Here is a 17,527-nt window from a genome sequence, read left to right as displayed (position 1 = left end):
GCCATCTTTGTCAGGCACATGCGCGGGATCATTTGGTTAAGAGATAGATAGACCACCGATCGACTGTTTCCATGCTGTTTCCGCGTTACGCTTTTTTGGTGAGTATGCCCAGTCTACGATTAATATGTCAATACTCTAAGAGCGATGGGCATTAATACTAGATATGTGCACCATGATATGGATCACAGGTGATGCACCATGATATGGATCACAGGTGATCCACCAATCAACTTTTACGTCTATCCATAAAAAATGGTCACTAACCGTATGCAGCAATTACAGATAGAGATTTATGATATTCGATAAAAATATCGATATTGTATTGATATCATATCGAAAATCAATACGATACAAGAGGCACAAGCGCGTATGCTCTCTATTAGTGCGAGAGAGAAGGACAATAAGTCAATCAATTTCGATATTTTATTTTTAAAATCATCAGATAATATCGATGTTTTTGAAAAGGAAATTGAAAACTACTTCTTCTTCTTCTTAGCCTTCTATCGTTCACGTTTGGACATAGGCCTCTCCCAACTCCTTCCATCGGTCTCTATCCTGAGCAACATATTTCCAATTTGTTTCGGCTACTCTTATAACATCATCAACCCATCTCATCTGTGGTCTTCCTCTCGGTCGTTTACTTTCGTAAGGTCTCCAGTGTTGTATTGTTGCATTCCAACGTTGGTCTTTTTGTCAAAAAAAAAAAAGACCAATGAAAACTACTTGCCAGCTCCAAAAGCTGGACCAGACCAGACAAAATATTTTATTATGGGAGAAATCATATTATAGTAGTGTTTTTCCCGTTTTATCTCGGCTAGCTAGGGATATTTTGTGTGTCCAAGCGACGTCCGTACTAGTCGAGCGGCTTTTTTTGAAGCAACGCTAGTACTAACGAATAAAAGATGAGGTTTAAAAGATAAAAGTATCAAAGAACTCATTTGTGTGAACAGATGGATGAAGAGCTCTTTAAAGGATAATATTTGTGAGGTTACAATATAATTTATCCTATTTCTTGTATATTTTAAGATATTTTTTTAATAAAGATGATAAATGAATAAAGAATCGTTTTTTTTATTACTTTAATCCTTTTTATGTAGATATTTTATCGAGTATTGTATAGATATCGTATCGAAATTAATATCAATACGATATTGTAACGAAAGAGAACTCTTGACCGACCCCCGTATAACGGTACACAACTCGAAACGTGTAAGAATGACGCTATCGAGTGATCGGGGCGGTGCTGGAGGGGTAAAGAGTGTTCGAGAATGTACCTCAAGTAGGCGTGACGAGCTGATAGCTAGAGATGAGCGTGGATTGTTCCAGAATAACGTACCTATATACAGGGTGTCCCGAAAAGAATGGTCATAAATTATACCACAGATTCTGTGGTCAAAAATAGGTTGATTGAACCTAACTTACCTATATACAATAGTGCACACAAAAAAAGTTACAGCCTTTTGAAGTTACAAAATGAAAATCGATTTTTTTCAATATATCAAACACTATTAGAGATATTTTATTGAAAATGGACATGTATCATTCTTATGGTAGGAACATCTTAAAACAAAATTATAGTGAAATTTGTCCACCCCATAAAAATTGTATGGGTGTTTTGTTCCCTTAAACCCCCCCAAACTTTTGTGTACGTTCCAATTAAATTATTATTGTGGCACCATTAGTTAAACACAATGTTTTTAAAACTTTTTTTCCTCTTAGTACTTATTCTATAAGCTAGTGTTTATCGAAATATTTTGAATATTTTTCGAATCCACCATATATTTGTATATGATTAAGTACGATTATAGAAACCTGTTAATAATCTGAAAATTTATTTATAATTTATATTTTTAGGTGTATTTTGAAAAAGAAGCCACATCTCGATAAAAGATGACTTATCAAAAAAGACTAAGAGGCAAAAAAGTTTTAAAAACACTGTGTTTAACTAATGGTACCGTAATAATAGTTTAATTGGAGCGTACACAAATATTTGGGGGGTTTAAAGGAACAAAACCCCCATAAAATTTTTATGTAAACATATTAAAAGAGAAGGCGCATCTCGATAAAAACTAGCTAATCGAAAAAATACTAAGAGGCAAAAAAGTTTTAAAAACGTGTTTAACTAATGGTATCACAATAATGAATCAATTGGAACGTACACAAAAGTTTGGGGGGGTTTAAGGGAACAAAACCCCCATAAAATTTTTATGGGGTGGAGAAATTTCACTATAATTTGGTTTTAAGATGCTCCTGCCATAAGAATGATACATGTCCATTTTCAATAAAATATCTCTAATAGTTTTCGATATATTGAAAAAAATCGATTTTAATTTTGTAACTTCAAAGGGCTGTAACTTTTTTTATGAGCACATTTGTACTGAGGTAAGTTAGGTTCAATTCTAACTATTTTTGGCCCCAGAATGTGTGGTAGAATTTATGACCAATCTTTTCGGGACACCCTGTATAACCAATGAATTTTGTAAATAGAGTTTAGTTTTAAGCTAGAGTTTGTAAAGAAAACTTATATAAATAAATTAATAAAGTCGTATATAAATACGAACCGCTAGTTTCTTTGTAATTAAAAGTTATTACAGTAAAAACCGCTACAATATTTTTATAAGAAAGTATTGCCAATATCGATACACGATACGATACTTCATTGGCATAACCAATACTCACCTTAAAAAATATCCATACTGTATCGTATCGTGAAACTCTAATTACAGATCCATTCCTTTATTCCTAATGCAAGTAAAATCCTGCTACATAAATTCAATGAACAGCTAAAGAACTTTCTACTTCCAGATATAGCCAGAAAACAATGCGGATTCGTACCAGGAAAAGGAATACGTGAGCAGATATCACCAATATATTCTGAATATATAATGAGGAAAGTACTAGACGAATGTTATGGAGAATGTTAGGAGGCAGAAAAATCAGTAATCTGCGATACGCAGATGATGATACTTTTACTAGCAGCGAATGACGCCGAAATTATTACCATTGAAACCAAATAGGAAGAAAAAATTCAGACCCCGAAGATCATGGAGGAATAAAGTGGATGAGGCCATGGAAAAGCGAGACCTTAGAGATATAGAATGGCAGAATAGAAAGGACTGAAGATGTTGGCTGAAACAAGGAAATATGTAAGAAGTTGGGTATACTGTGAAAGATGTATATTGTTGTGGTTTGCTCAAATATATGTTTATATTTATTTTAAATTCTCCTTACTTGGATTTATATATTTTTTAACAAATTAATATGATATCCCAGGGCTCTTTTACTAACAAAACGTGTCTTCAAAGTATTTTTTGCTAGTTGCCTTTGAGCAAAGGGATAGACAAGAGGAAAATAAATTTAACGCACAATTTTATGAATTTACAAAGCAAATGTTATATTTTTAAAACCAATCAAATATCAAAGTATAAAAATTGAATAAACATATACCATATACAATGATCAGCATTTCAAACATCCATCAAATCATACATTCAAAATTATCAATACAAATTAATTAAACCTATATCCAAATCAAAGATTTCTTAATTTTAGTGATTCACGATAAATTTTCATTTATTTTAATTCTCAATAACACCAACAAAACGAATAACTCTAATTTAAATGGGTGGTCGTGATTGATAGTCTCTGTTTACTAAAATGACGAAACTAACCTTTTGTCCCCAAAATTGATGACTTCACCTCTCTCTCTCCTTTGTTTGTGCCTTGCCCACTTTGCTCGTATTTTTCAGTTTCTCCAAATACTCCTACTAACTCCTCTGCTTCAAATCTTAACTAAATGAATAAACACCTTCTCTCCAAACACAAGGATATCTCAACTAATCGACTTGGTTCAGTATAAAACTATACATCTGTTTATTACTTACAGCATATCAGTTATTTCTTCTGTCTGCTACCACAGTTGGAACTCTTTCCACCAAACACAAATACAACTTTTCACAACATATACTTTTTTCAAAACTTGGCTAATTAGCAACGTCGCCTCCGCAGAAACTGTAGTGTTCTCGCGCCGTATTCAATTCACAATGCCCTTTCCTCTCCAGGCAAAACTCCATCCAAATCATTAAATCTCCCACTTCGTTCTTTCCACCAATCAGGACCTATCTCTATCCAAACAAATTTTACTGATTTCTCAAAAAAAAACCAACTTTCTACTATCCAATAATCCGTAAGTCATTCTTAGTAAATACAAATTAACATTTTCAATTTCTACGGAAAAAAGGATAATTACTCATCCTCAATGACCATTTACTAAACCTACTCTTTTGTATAATTCTTTTCATTGTTTCGTGGTATATCCATACAATAGAAAGTTCCGCAATCAAGCTTTACAAATGTCTATCTAAATAAACAGTAGAAAACCCAATATATTGTCTTCTTAGTTTCTAAGAATGTTTTTTAACCGAATACGATTCACTAATTCCGAAAAACACTTTCTACATCTAATGCTTAATATACAGGGTGTTGCGATTTCTGTTGGACGGTGATTTGATTTTTGTCTTAATATTTTCTGTTTTATTTTTGAAAAATATGGAAACCTTAATAATATATAGATATATACAGATGTCACTCTAGTTCATTTTTATATAGAGAATGTTCATGATTAGGTGTCAAATAAATAAAATTTAAAGCTATACTTACAGTTCTTTATAATAATGTTCATCATCGGAGCTGTCTCCACTATTAAGCTTTCTAACGCTCTTTTCATAGTCGCGTTTATGCTTTTCACTTTTCGACGACTTTTCGCTTTTATCCTTCTTTTCCTTTTCCGATTTCCTAAGCAACTTTCTCCTATAATGCTCCACTTGTTGAGGTAACGTCCATCCACTTTTCAATTGCCTGTGTCCAGATTCTAATTCGTCCTGATATTGTACAGCTTTTACTTCTATTTCTCGTAACTTCTGTCTCTTTTCTTCCGATAAATCTCTAAATAAAAGTAGCAGCTGTTTAAGCATTGGTTAGATTCAATGTAGAATTGACTTACCGCTCCTGATACTCAGTATATTCTTGAACTTCATTTATACCGCTCTCCTGACTATCATCTTGGCTATTGTCCAACATATCCCATTTGCTGGTGGTCATTGCTTGCGCCTCAACTTGTTCTGGATCTACAGTTTCCCACTTGGACGCCACAAATCCACTAAAGGCATCTGGTTTTGTTTCTTCTTGAATCTCCTCCCCTAAGATTTACTCATTTAATAAAATCATGACATGTAAATGTTGAATATGTTGCCTATGTGAGTCCATTTCAATTTAGGTAAAGAGAAATAAACAAAAAGACTTACAATCAAAAAGCAAGAGCGTCGCTCACTAGCATGAAGCAAATTTTCACCTTTAACAGCCTCACCCTACCTCTCAAAATCCAACTTCCCAAATGTTATGTATTTTCGGTTTTCTTATATAGATTGGAGGCGTGGACAATGACCGCAACATTAATGAAAAAAGTAGAGGCCTTCGAAATGTGGGCTGACCGACGTATAGGTAAGGAGAGAAAGGTAGGGATGACTACAAAGAAAAGAAAGTTATAATACTTGGGTTACGTTATGAGGCACAGTAAATATAGAGTACTTCAGCTAGTTATCCAATGGAAAATAGACAGCAGTAGATACCCAGTGAAAAGGCACTCGTCGCTCCAAAACTTGCGGCAATGATTCGCATTGTCATCTGCCGTAAACAAAGTCAGAATAGCCATGTTAATTGCCAACTTTCGGAACGGACAAGGAGAGGCATGGACACATGAAGAAGAAGACAATCAATTTATCCTACCAAGGACGACCGCCTTCGCATACTATAATTTACTATGCATCCTCAGGACTACGGTACGGCAAAATTAAATGTTGAAATTACAATAACCAGTATTAGGGTGCTGTCTGCAATGGAAGCCTTACTAGACCTTCCTCCCTTACACATCATAGTGAAGGGTGAGGCAAGGATGGGGTTATAGACTGCAAGGAAATCAAAGCAAAATTGCAGTGGGCAAAGGACACTGCAGCATCAAAGATATATGCGGGGATCCGATATGGGAGATGATAACAGACCATTCTATCCCCAAATATAAAATAGAAATACCTTTCCAGGTGGAAATACACTCCAGAGAGGTATGGGAAAATCCTGGCAGACATCTGAAGAATGAGGGCCACACCTGGTATACAGATGGGTCCAAGACAGAAGATGGTTCGGGATCAGGAGTATATAGTGAGGATAGGAACTATAACGGTTCCATTCTACTAGGAGAAGATAACTCTGTATTTCAGGCTGAGGTATATGTAATCCTGCACTGTGCACGGATAAACAGATTGAGGACTTATACTAATAAGAGAATATCTGTTCAGACAGCCAAGCGAGGGTTTTAAAGAACCCAAGGATAACCTCAAGGCTTGTATGGGAATGCCGCGAAGAACTTGACACCCTGGCGGAACATAATGAGGTAAAACTCGTTTGGATGCCTGGACATCAAGGGATCGCTGGCAATGAGAAAGCTGACGAACTTGCTAGACGAGGATCAGCAACAAGATACTTCGGTCCAGAACCGGCACTGGGAGTGCCCAAAAGCACAATCAGAGACTGATTAAGAGGCTGGATACGAAGACAGCACAAAGAATACTGGGAAGAAATTCCCACGCAAAAGCATGCGAAGAGATTTATACCTGACATGCGCAAAAAGAGCTGAAGAACTGTTCAAAATGAACAGGAATCAGCTCAAAATCACTACAGGTTTCTAACTGGACACTTTCCGGTAAAATGACACCTACACACGATAGGACTATATAATGGAGATCTCAGGTGCAGACTATGCAATAGAGACCGAGACAGTCGGACATTATTGTGCGATTGCGAGGCTCTGGACCGCAAGAGACAAGCAATATATGGAGACTGCAGACCAAGTCCGACAGTATATGGCACTAACCCAATGGACCTTTACAGGCTAGTGAAGGGCACTGCGATATTGGATTGGGTGTCATGAGAAAAAACGGAAGAAAGCACAATAAGCTGAAAAGCTGCAATGCGACCGGGGTGCATGCACGGACGGCTTCCAGGGAAAAAAAGGGTGCTGTCTGGTACAAACTATATAACTTATGCCAATATTATATGTGTATAGCTTTAATGGTGTACCATTTTAATAAGTTTTAACTTATCGGCATCTAAGTAAAAACGGTACACCATTAAAACTGTACCTATATAATATTGGCATTATAAGTGTACAGTTATTGTAATATGTAATTTCAGCATTTAATTTTGCCGTACCGGAGACCTGAGGATGCATAGTAAATTGTAGTATGCGACACCAATACCACATAATTAGTACACAAATTGATTGTAAGTCTTTTTATTTATTTTTCAATTCGTTTAATTTTTTTAGTTGTAGATCATTAGGGAAAGGCAATATGGTTAAGGATAATTTACAGGAAAAGAAAAATCAATAAAATTTACCATCTATATCGAAGTCTTCTCCATCACTCTCGTATAACATCATGGCGGATTTTAAGAGTGTTCCATCGACAGGATTGTCCTCTTCAGAATATTGGGGATCTAGTGGATTTCCATCAATATCTTCAGCCAGATCCTTATCAGAAGTTTTCTCTTCCTAAAATTTTATATAAAATATTTTTGATATTTACCAAATTCAAATTTACATTCAAATTTATAGTCGTCGCTGGGCCATCGAGGTGTAAACATCGTTAAAGCGCTCCGAAAAACCGGTGATTAAGAATTCTAATTATCTTATCAACAACAATAAAAAAAAAACCCATTAGCAATAAGTGAGAAAAACAAAACAATATGTTCCCTTCGGGGAATCTTATTGGGTTCAGAAATGGACAACCAGTTTATCAACAACAAAACATACAGAGTGATCCAATAAATTTACAAATACCACAAGCAACCAATAACCAACTACAGTGGCAGCCAACAATGATGAAGCAACCAGAAAATGCAATGAACATGAATATGCCAACTATGCAACAACAGTATCATACAACTCCTATACAGACAGTAAATACCAACCAGTTCAGCTCTCAACCAGTTCAGCAGCAAATGCCGACATCAAGTAAAAATAGTGCAAATATCGAAGACAGAGAAACTCACTATATGACATCAACCAGTGAAGATGAAGAAGAAAATCAGACAAACAGTAAAAACGCTTGGCAAGTCATGGGAAGCAATAAAAGAAAGAAAATACATAACAACAAACCAAATCCAAGCGAAATTGAAACAGGTAACCGATTCCAACCGCTGTCGAAAGAAACAGAAGAAAATATTGGAAACGTCGAAACCAACAAAATACCAAAACCTCCACCAATATTTGTACACGGGGTACAGGATTTCAAAGAGATGACAAAGCAATTAGAGGAAATAGCCAAAAAAGAAGAATACCAGACAAAAAGTTTAATAAACAACGTTGTCAAAATAAATTGTGAAACACCAGAAATATACCGAAAATTGGTTAAGGAGTTCAAGGAAAAAAATATATACCATCACACGTACCAACTAAAAGAAGAACGAGCCTACAGAATCGTGATCAGATACTTACATCACTCAACCAATACTGATGACATAAAAAGTGAGCTATCTCAGTTAGGGCACAAAGTGAGAAACATAGTTAATGTAAAACAACAAAAAACCAAAGAACCACTTAATCTCTTCTTTGTAGATTTAGAACCCGCGCAAAACAACAAAGATGTCTATAATATAACAGGCCTACAGAACAGAGTAGTACACATAGAACCTCCACGAACTCAAAAAAACAGTATAATACAGTGCATGAGATGCCAACAATATGGACATTCCAAATCATATTGTAATAAACCATACGTCTGTGTAAAATGCGGAGGCTCACACAATACCACCACGTGCAAAAAGTCAAAGGAGACGCCAGCCATATGTGCGTTATGCAATGGAGGCCACCCAGCCAATTACAAGGGATGTGATCACTATAAGAAACTTACCAAAGGAAGCAATAAAAACAATGGAGAGCATCAAAACCCATCAGCAATCTACACAAATGATATATACACAAGAAACACACAACAACTATCCAATCCACTGCCCCAGGGCATGAGCTATGCTGAAGTAACTAAACGCAACCAAACAGAAGATACAACCACTGTGTTAAACAAGTTTTTGGAAGAATTCAAGAATCTATTCAACCAACTAATCCAACAAAATAGCATGGTCCTCAACATGCTTACCATGCTTATGAACAAAATGAAATAAATGGCTAAGTTTCTTCGAATAGCCCAATGGAATGCCAACGGCCTTCCAAGCCATACAGAAGAAGTGAAAATATTTCTAGACATAAATAAAATTGACATATTTTTAATTAGTGAAACACACTTCACAAACAGAACTTATTTTAACATACCTAAATATAAACTATATCATACTGAGCATCCTGACGGCACAGCCCACGGAGGTACAGCAATACTCATCAAAGAAAATATTAAACATCATGAACTACTGAAGTACAAAGAAGAACACATACAAGCAACGACAGTAAGCGTTGAAGCACTTCCATATAATGTCAACGTAACAGCTGTGTACTGCCCTCCTCGCCATAATCTAAAACGAGAACACTATGAAGAATTTTTCCAAACTTTAGGACCAAAATTCATTGCTGGGGGAGATTACAACAGCAAGCATACCTTGTGGGGGTCACGACTTATAACAACAAAAGGCAGAGAACTGGCACATGTTATACAAAATAAGAATTACTCATTTATCTCAACGGGAACACCAACATACTGGCCGACCGATCCCAACAAAAAACCAGATTTATTGGACTTCTTCATAACAAACGGTATCGGTATAACTTATACAGATATAACACCAAGCTATGACCTAACTACTGACCATAGCCCAATAATAGCAACGGTAAGTACAACAGTTATCACTAAAAAACCAAAACTCCACCTGCACAACAATAAAACAAACTGGGACACTTACCGACAAATAATTCACGATACTATCGAAATAACAACGAGGCTGAAAAAACCGGAAGAAATAGAAGAGGACTATAACAAATTTATAAACATACTACAGTATGCAGCTAAATCAGCTACCCCACAAAGTAGTCCCAACAGAAACATAAGTAATATACCTTTAGAAATAAAAAAACTGGTAGCTGAAAAAAGAAAGGCCAGATCTGCATGGCAACGAACACACACACCAGACAGCAGAACAAGATACAATCGCATCAGCAACAAATTAAAATCAAAGCTGCAAGAAGTCAAAAATGAGTCATTTACGAATTATATCACCAATCTTTCAAGACAAGACAACTCTATATGGAAGCCCATAAAAAGTAAGAGAAAGCCAATAACAGCATTACCTCCAATACGTAAAAATTCAACACCACCAGGACCATGGGCAAAAAGTGATAAAGAAAAGGCTGACCTATTTGCCGAGTATTTAGCAGAAGTTTTTACTCCACTAAATGACGACCAAGTACCAGAAGCGAACCAAATATTAGAAGAACCACTACAGATACAGGACCGAATAAAACTATTTACTCCAAAAGAAATTAGAGACGTAATTGCCACCCTAAACCCAAAGAAGGCACCAGGCGAAGATCTGATAACCGCAAAAATGTTAAAAGAAATACCCAAAAAGGGCATAGTTAAACTACTGCACATATTCAATGCAATACTTAGATGTGACTACTGGCCCAAAGCACTCAAAATTGGACAAATAATTATGATACCAAAGCCTGGCAAAAACCCTCTAGATGTCTCATCATATAGGCCTATCAGCTTATTACCAACAATCTCCAAGTTGCTTGAAAGACTTATCCTAAACAGAATAAATGCAGAAATAAATCCACAAAATTGGATCCCAGATCATCAGTTCGGATTTCGACAAAGCCATTCAACGATACAACAATGCCATCGCATAGTCAACGCCATTAACCAGTCACTTGAAAATCAGCAGTACTGCACAGCAGCCTTTATAGACATCAGTCAGGCTTTTGACAAAGTCTGGCATCCAGGCTTGTTATGCAAAATAAAAAGAATTCTTCCAGCAAGTTACTACAACCTACTGAGAGCCTACCTACACGAACGGCAGTTTAAAGTAAAAGTTAATGAAGAAGTCTCGGAATACAAGCCTATTCACTCTGGCGTACCTCAAGGGAGCATACTAGGACCATTATTGTACATACTATATACATATGACTTGCCTACAAATGATAAAACAACCATCGGGACATTTGCAGACGACACTGCTATTTTTGCCAAGCATGACGATCCTATTGCAGCAACACAAAATCTCCAAGAGCATCTAAACTCACTTGAAATATGGCTGAAGAAGTGGAAGTTTAAGGTAAACGAAACAAAATCATCCCATATAACATTCACTCTCCGGACTGGAACCTGCCCACCAGTAACCATCAATCAAATAAAAATACCACAAAGTAATCAAGTCAAATATCTAGGGCTACACTTTGACAATAAACTCAACTGGAAACACCATATAACAAAGAAAAGAATGCAACTTGACCTAAAAACCAAAGAACTTTACTGGCTCATTGGAAGAAATTCCCATCTTTCAATAGAAAACAAATTGCTAATATATAAAGCAGTGATAAAGCCAATCTGGACTTATGGCATTGAACTGTGGGGCTGTGCTAGCAAATCCAATACTGTGATTATCCAGAGAGCGCAATCCAAGATACTTCGAGCAATAGTTAATGCACCATGGTATGTATCAAACCAAACTCTACACACAGATCTAAAAATTCCATATGTAACCGAAGTCATCCGAGAAAACAACAGAAAACACCACAACAAACTAGAAGACCATCCTAACCCACTACTTCATCCACTACTGCAACCTGTCCACAATAGAAGACTAAGAAGAAGCTGGCCCTCCGACCTAAGAGGTAACTGAGGAAACATCGCTGGATGTTTACCTCTCCACGTCACCACATTTACAATAATTTAATTTAATGTAAGACCAACAAATTGACTTATAGATGTTTGTTTTATATCTGATTGTCAATAAAGGGAGATAATAAAAAAAAAAAAACATTCAAATTTATATGAAAAAATTTATTTATAAGAACGACTGAGGGATGTTCTCAACAAGAATGAAGATGACCCAAACACATTCCAGTTTCAGTCAGCAGAAGAAGCAGTTATAACAAAAATAATTGATGGACAATTCTAAAATGTTTCTCAAATGTTGAAGAGAATCTTCTGTGTAAAAGGTATATTTATTTAAAACCCCAATAAAGGGCTACATTAAAAGACAGAACGTTTTCGCTCTAAAGAGAGCATCATCAGTGTTCTAAGCAAGCTCTACATGCTAAGCCATTAAAAATACATGGGTTAAAACCCTTAAAACGCCGACCAAAAGTCTAGTGAAGACAGAGAAATCAACTCAACCACCCACATACACGTGGTATAGTCATATCATCTTTGAGGTATATCTTGTTTAAATTTCACCCATCGCCAGGGTATAATATATAACACGCCAATGTAAGACTTTTAGTCGGCGTTTTAAGGGTTTTAACCCATGTATTTTTGGTGGCTTAGCATGTAGAGCTTGCTTAGAACACTGATGATGCTCTCTTTAGAGCGAAAACGTTCTGTCTTTTAATGTAGCCCTTTATTGGGGTTTTAAATAAATATACCTTTTACACAGAAGATTTTCTTCAATTTTTGTAATTAATGGTATACAGCCAGTTACAGGAAATTTTTCCTTATGGATTTTCTCAAATGATTGAATGAAGTTCTCAAGAATGGAGACGTCCCAGAGACATTCCAGTTTCAGTCAGCAGAACAAGCAGTTTAACAAAAATAAATGATGGACAATTCTCAATTTTTTTTTTCAAATGATTCAAATGCAACATCTGAAAATGTTTCCAAAATATTTGGTGAAATTTTCAAATCATTAAAGAAACCGTTATTATCCGTATTAATAAAATCCGTGCACTCAACAAATGAAATTGATTCTTCAAACATATGCTGCGATTAATATCTTCTGAACTTGTTGATGGATTTTGATCATTGTTTTTTTTTTAATTTGTACTCGTACAGTACATTATGTACATATATCGCCACCTAATATTACAAAATGTTAGAGGCAACCCCCTTATCACTCAGGGGTATGAAAAATAGATTACGACCGATTTTCAGACCTACCGAATATACATATACAATTTCATAAAAATCGGTCAAGCGGTCTCGGAGGAGTATGGCAGGCAACTAACACTGTTACAGCAGAATGTTATGTACATAGAAGTAACGGTGAATTAAATAATAAAAGTGGCTAACTTTGACCGCAATTAACCTAGGCAAAATGTTGGTTGGTGATAGAAGAGTGAAAATTAAGGGTTGTATGTATTTCTTAATTCTACATTATATAAAATTAAAGTGCACAATTTGGTAAAAAAAATGTCAGGGGGGCAACCCCATGGGTATGAAAAATAGGTTAAAACCTATTCTCAGTCCTACAGGATATACGTGTAAAATTTCATAAATTAGGTCAAGCCGTTTCGGAGGAGTATGGTAACTATCACTGTTACAGGAGAATTTTATATTACAACAATAACATTGCAAAAAAAGCTCTGTAGGATAAACAAATTGAATAAAATTTAAACTAACTAAAGAATCGTCTTGAAATTGTTTGTGCATTATAAGGAGTACTTGACTCAACTTTTCATGCAATATCAAAGTCTAAGTTTATTTTTGAAGAAGTTACAGAAAATTTTTGATTTTTAAAATTGTAGCCTTATTTTGCAATTTACAAAGCAACAAATGATCGGACCAAAATTCAAAAACTGCCATTTTAAACCTTTTGTACAGGACTTATATTATCATTCCAAAATAAAAGCAACTCATATTCATTTAATTTTTAAATATCTTAAAACAAACATTGACTGTTGTTGTAAATAACTAGGTGACACAAATTTCCCAATATAATGCACTTGTTTCAAGATCACCTTAGTCAGCTATTTTGATATAATTATTTCATTAGGTCGAATCGTATCAACAATCATAATAAACAATTGGGATTGATTATAAATACGTAACAAGTAAAGAAAGAGATCATTCATTATTCAGCATTCATTATTCAACCATCAAGGTAGTTATAATATAGACTTTCGTCCACCAACTTGTTACTGATAATAAGTAGTAGTGTTCAATAAATAAAGTATGAACAAATAGTGTATTCCTAACAACCAACCCTCTTCTCAGAGTAACTACCCCATTACGACACGTATTCTTTTATATGGCGATCCTGCCAGGATATATACAATGATTCTAAGAAGAAAAGAAAGTAATTATGTAAGAAGAAAATAGACAAGGAAACCCCATTGGAGGAAAAAGACAAAAGAATATGGACAATTAAGCCTTAAAAATTATCATAATGAAGGACAAGTTTTTAAGGATAATTTAAAGAAGATCTGACGACAAAAGATTAGAAAACCGAATAATTAAAAAGAATTTTATACAGTAAAAAGTACTATTTAAGAAGAATAGGTTGTATTGCTTTAAGTACATGTAGATATTTAGTATAATATTAAGTTACTTTAAATTTTTTATATTGTAAACTAACTTTAAATTCTATAATATAAAAATACTTATTTAATTCAAATGAAGTCATGTAAGACTGTATCTCAATTAGAGAAATAGAGACTTTTTTGTGACGTAATTAGTGACCATTCGCGAACCGAACCGAACTAAGCTGAACTAAGTGAGGAAAAACTATTATTTAGTAAATAGCAAAAACTCACATTATTTATTTAGCGTTTATTCATAAGTTTTTCTCGTTCTTAACTTTTAGGTTAATTTTATAGGTAGTAGATGTGCACATAGTATAGGGCCCTAGATAGGAAAAATAACCCTAGATAGATAGATGTTATATAGATAAATAGGATTGAAAAAGAATAGTCCTAGCTAGATAGAATAATGATAGGTAAATAGATTTTTCGTGATTTTTTTTTAATAAAATATAGTCTATTTTTATTACCACTTTTTTTCGAATTTTTATTGAATGTGGAAGTTTTGACAACGACAATAAGATTTTTTCATTTCAAGTTTTCAATATCGGTTGAATTTTAGTATAAATATGATTTTTTTTTAATGTTTTGTGATGAATTAAGTAGACCATTGATTTTTTTAATATATTAGAACCAAAATTAAGTAAAGACAATTCAGGGAGAAAACCGACTCTTGTCAAGAAAAAAGGTACAAATGAACATCAGAAAATTTTAGCATGCTCATTTCATGTTTTGAAGCTAACCGACTCTCATCAAGACTGAGCAGTTCGGATCAGATAGGAATTTAGGGATGCAAAATGTAGAAGATTTTTTTTAAGCGCACAACTATCCATTTTGTCTTTTTGGAACAAACCTTCCCACGACTAAGGACGTGGAGAAAGGACCGGAAGCAAATACAAGGATTGAAAGCTGCGAAAAACCCACCGAGTAGGTAAGGGTTAGAAAAGGAAGAATATGTGAAGTAAATACGAGTTTAATGAAGAAATATGAAGAAGAAGAAATATGTTTAATAGTACACTATGAAGAAAGTACTAAGTATAAAGAAAATGAAAATATGTATTAGTAAAGTACCAGTCAAGAAGAAGAGGAAGAAATCGGAGAAATTTTTTTAATTGAAGAATATGTAGAAGGTCAGAAAATCAAATAATTATTTTAAAAGTGAAAGAAGTATAATTAAAAAGTAAGTTCAAATGTAAGAATTAAAGTTATAATTTTATTTTAAGTAGGGAAAAGGTAAAATATACATTACAATTTCTGAGTGTAGAATTTCGCGAGATATAAGGAAGTAATAAGTAAGAATAGACGATGTTTGAGGACTAATTTTTTTTATAGGGTAATAAGTTGTATATTTGTATATATCATATTTGTATTTTATATTTGTATACATTTGGATAAATCTTTAACACAGTAATGAGTTGGTGACGTTGTTTAGAAAAATTTTCTTCTTTGTCGGAAAGGCAGAGAAAATAAGGTACATCTCTCAGAAAATTTTTCTTGTAAGGGTAGGGGATGTACAGGACTTATATTATCATTCCAAAATAAAAGCAACTCATATTCATTTAATTTTTAAATATCTTAAAACAAACATTGACTGTTGTTGTAAATAACTAGGTGACACAAATTTCCCAATATAATGCACTTGTTTCAAGATCACCTTAGTCAGCTATTTTGATATAATTATTTCATTAGGTCGAATCGTGTCAACAATCATAATAAACAATTGGGATTGATTATAGATACGTAACAAGTAAAGAAAGAGATCATTCATTATTCAGCATTCATTATTCAACCATCAAGGTAGTTATAATATAGACTTTCGTCCACCAACTTGTTACTGATAATAAGTAGTAGTGTTCAATAAATAAAGTATGAACAAATAGTGTATTCCTAACAACCAACCCTCTTCTCAGAGTAACTACCCCATTACGACACGTATTCTTTTATACTTTGCTCATCTACTAAAAGATGAATACTCCATTTGCAACCTGGCTGGGTGAGTGTCCCGACCAGAACCTTATTTCCCTGGAGTATTAAATTGATATTTTTACTTACCTCCTCAGATATACCCAAAAATATATTGTTCAGTCTGGTCAAAAATTCCTTTGGATATATTGTGTCATCCCATGCTTTTAAAACCCGCAATACTCTAAGCCTAAAACCTTCTGCCTGCAGTCTACCTTCTAAATTATCGTAAGTTTCTTTGATGCATTTGAATATCTCTATCAATTTAGACTCAAACGCCTTTCTAAAAAAAGATGCCTTGGAGACTTTAACTTGGCAGTTATGTAAAATATCTGAAATCAAGTAGAGTCGTGCTATCTTTTTGGTAATGAGTGTTGATTTATTGGATAGAGACTCGGCTATGCACTCAGCAACCTCCTCAGCTGCTTCGCTATGCTCGATGCAAAACACCATTGCTTCACCTATTTTATTTTTTTCGTGGGTTAATTGCCGTAATATGTCTTCTAGCCTATCCCTCTGCCTGAAAAAGTAAAAAAATTGACCTGCTGGAATATAATTTCAAGGGACGTAGACTGTATGTGGTTAGGTTTGTGGATTAAAGTGGAAGTTTATAGAGGGATTATGATAAACAGACAATATTATTACAGGTTTTTAGGTCGGGAAGGTCATGCACTGACGCGATATTTATAATTAGGCAAGTTCAAGATAAATCGTTGGAATACAACAAACCGGCATATTTGTTTCGTGAACCTTAACCCTTTAACGGGCAGAACTATTGTTTTTGTAAAACTATACTTTTGAATAGTAAAAGTAGTTCATTATGCATCGTTAGTAAGACAAAAAATTTTTAAAAAAATTTTTTCTGTGCCAGAAGGGCTGGAAAGGGTGGTAGATATAGCTACCAGAGTGCATTTTGACGAACAACTAATACTTAGTGGGCAATGGTATATATAACGACCAGTAAAATCAATTACAAAAATTTATAAAAAAAATACTTTATTTTGAAAATGTAAAAAAACTAAATACAGTAATATTTTAAATTTATTA

At 34.4% G+C, this 17,527-nt stretch overlaps 1 protein-coding gene across 1 annotated transcript in view; it reads right to left on the bottom strand.

Annotated features, from left to right (window-relative positions):
• Positions 1-17,527, bottom strand: part of LOC114333019 (U2 snRNP-associated SURP motif-containing protein) — a 49,700-nt gene that overhangs the window by 8,217 nt on the left and 23,956 nt on the right. The window contains exons 9-12 of the mRNA XM_028282833.2: positions 16,571-17,000; positions 7,450-7,603; positions 5,003-5,198; positions 4,660-4,944 (exon numbers count right to left, since the gene is read on the bottom strand). Coding sequence (XP_028138634.1) covers positions 4,660-4,944; positions 5,003-5,198; positions 7,450-7,603; positions 16,571-17,000 — 1,065 coding nt within the window. The remainder of the gene's footprint in view (positions 1-4,659; positions 4,945-5,002; positions 5,199-7,449; positions 7,604-16,570; positions 17,001-17,527) is intronic.

This window comes from Diabrotica virgifera, chromosome 10, assembly GCF_917563875.1.
Source record: "Diabrotica virgifera virgifera chromosome 10, PGI_DIABVI_V3a".
NCBI lineage: Eukaryota > Metazoa > Arthropoda > Insecta > Coleoptera > Chrysomelidae > Diabrotica > Diabrotica virgifera.
Note: the sequence above shows the minus strand (reverse complement) of the source record. Positions and strands in the feature narration are given on the sequence as shown.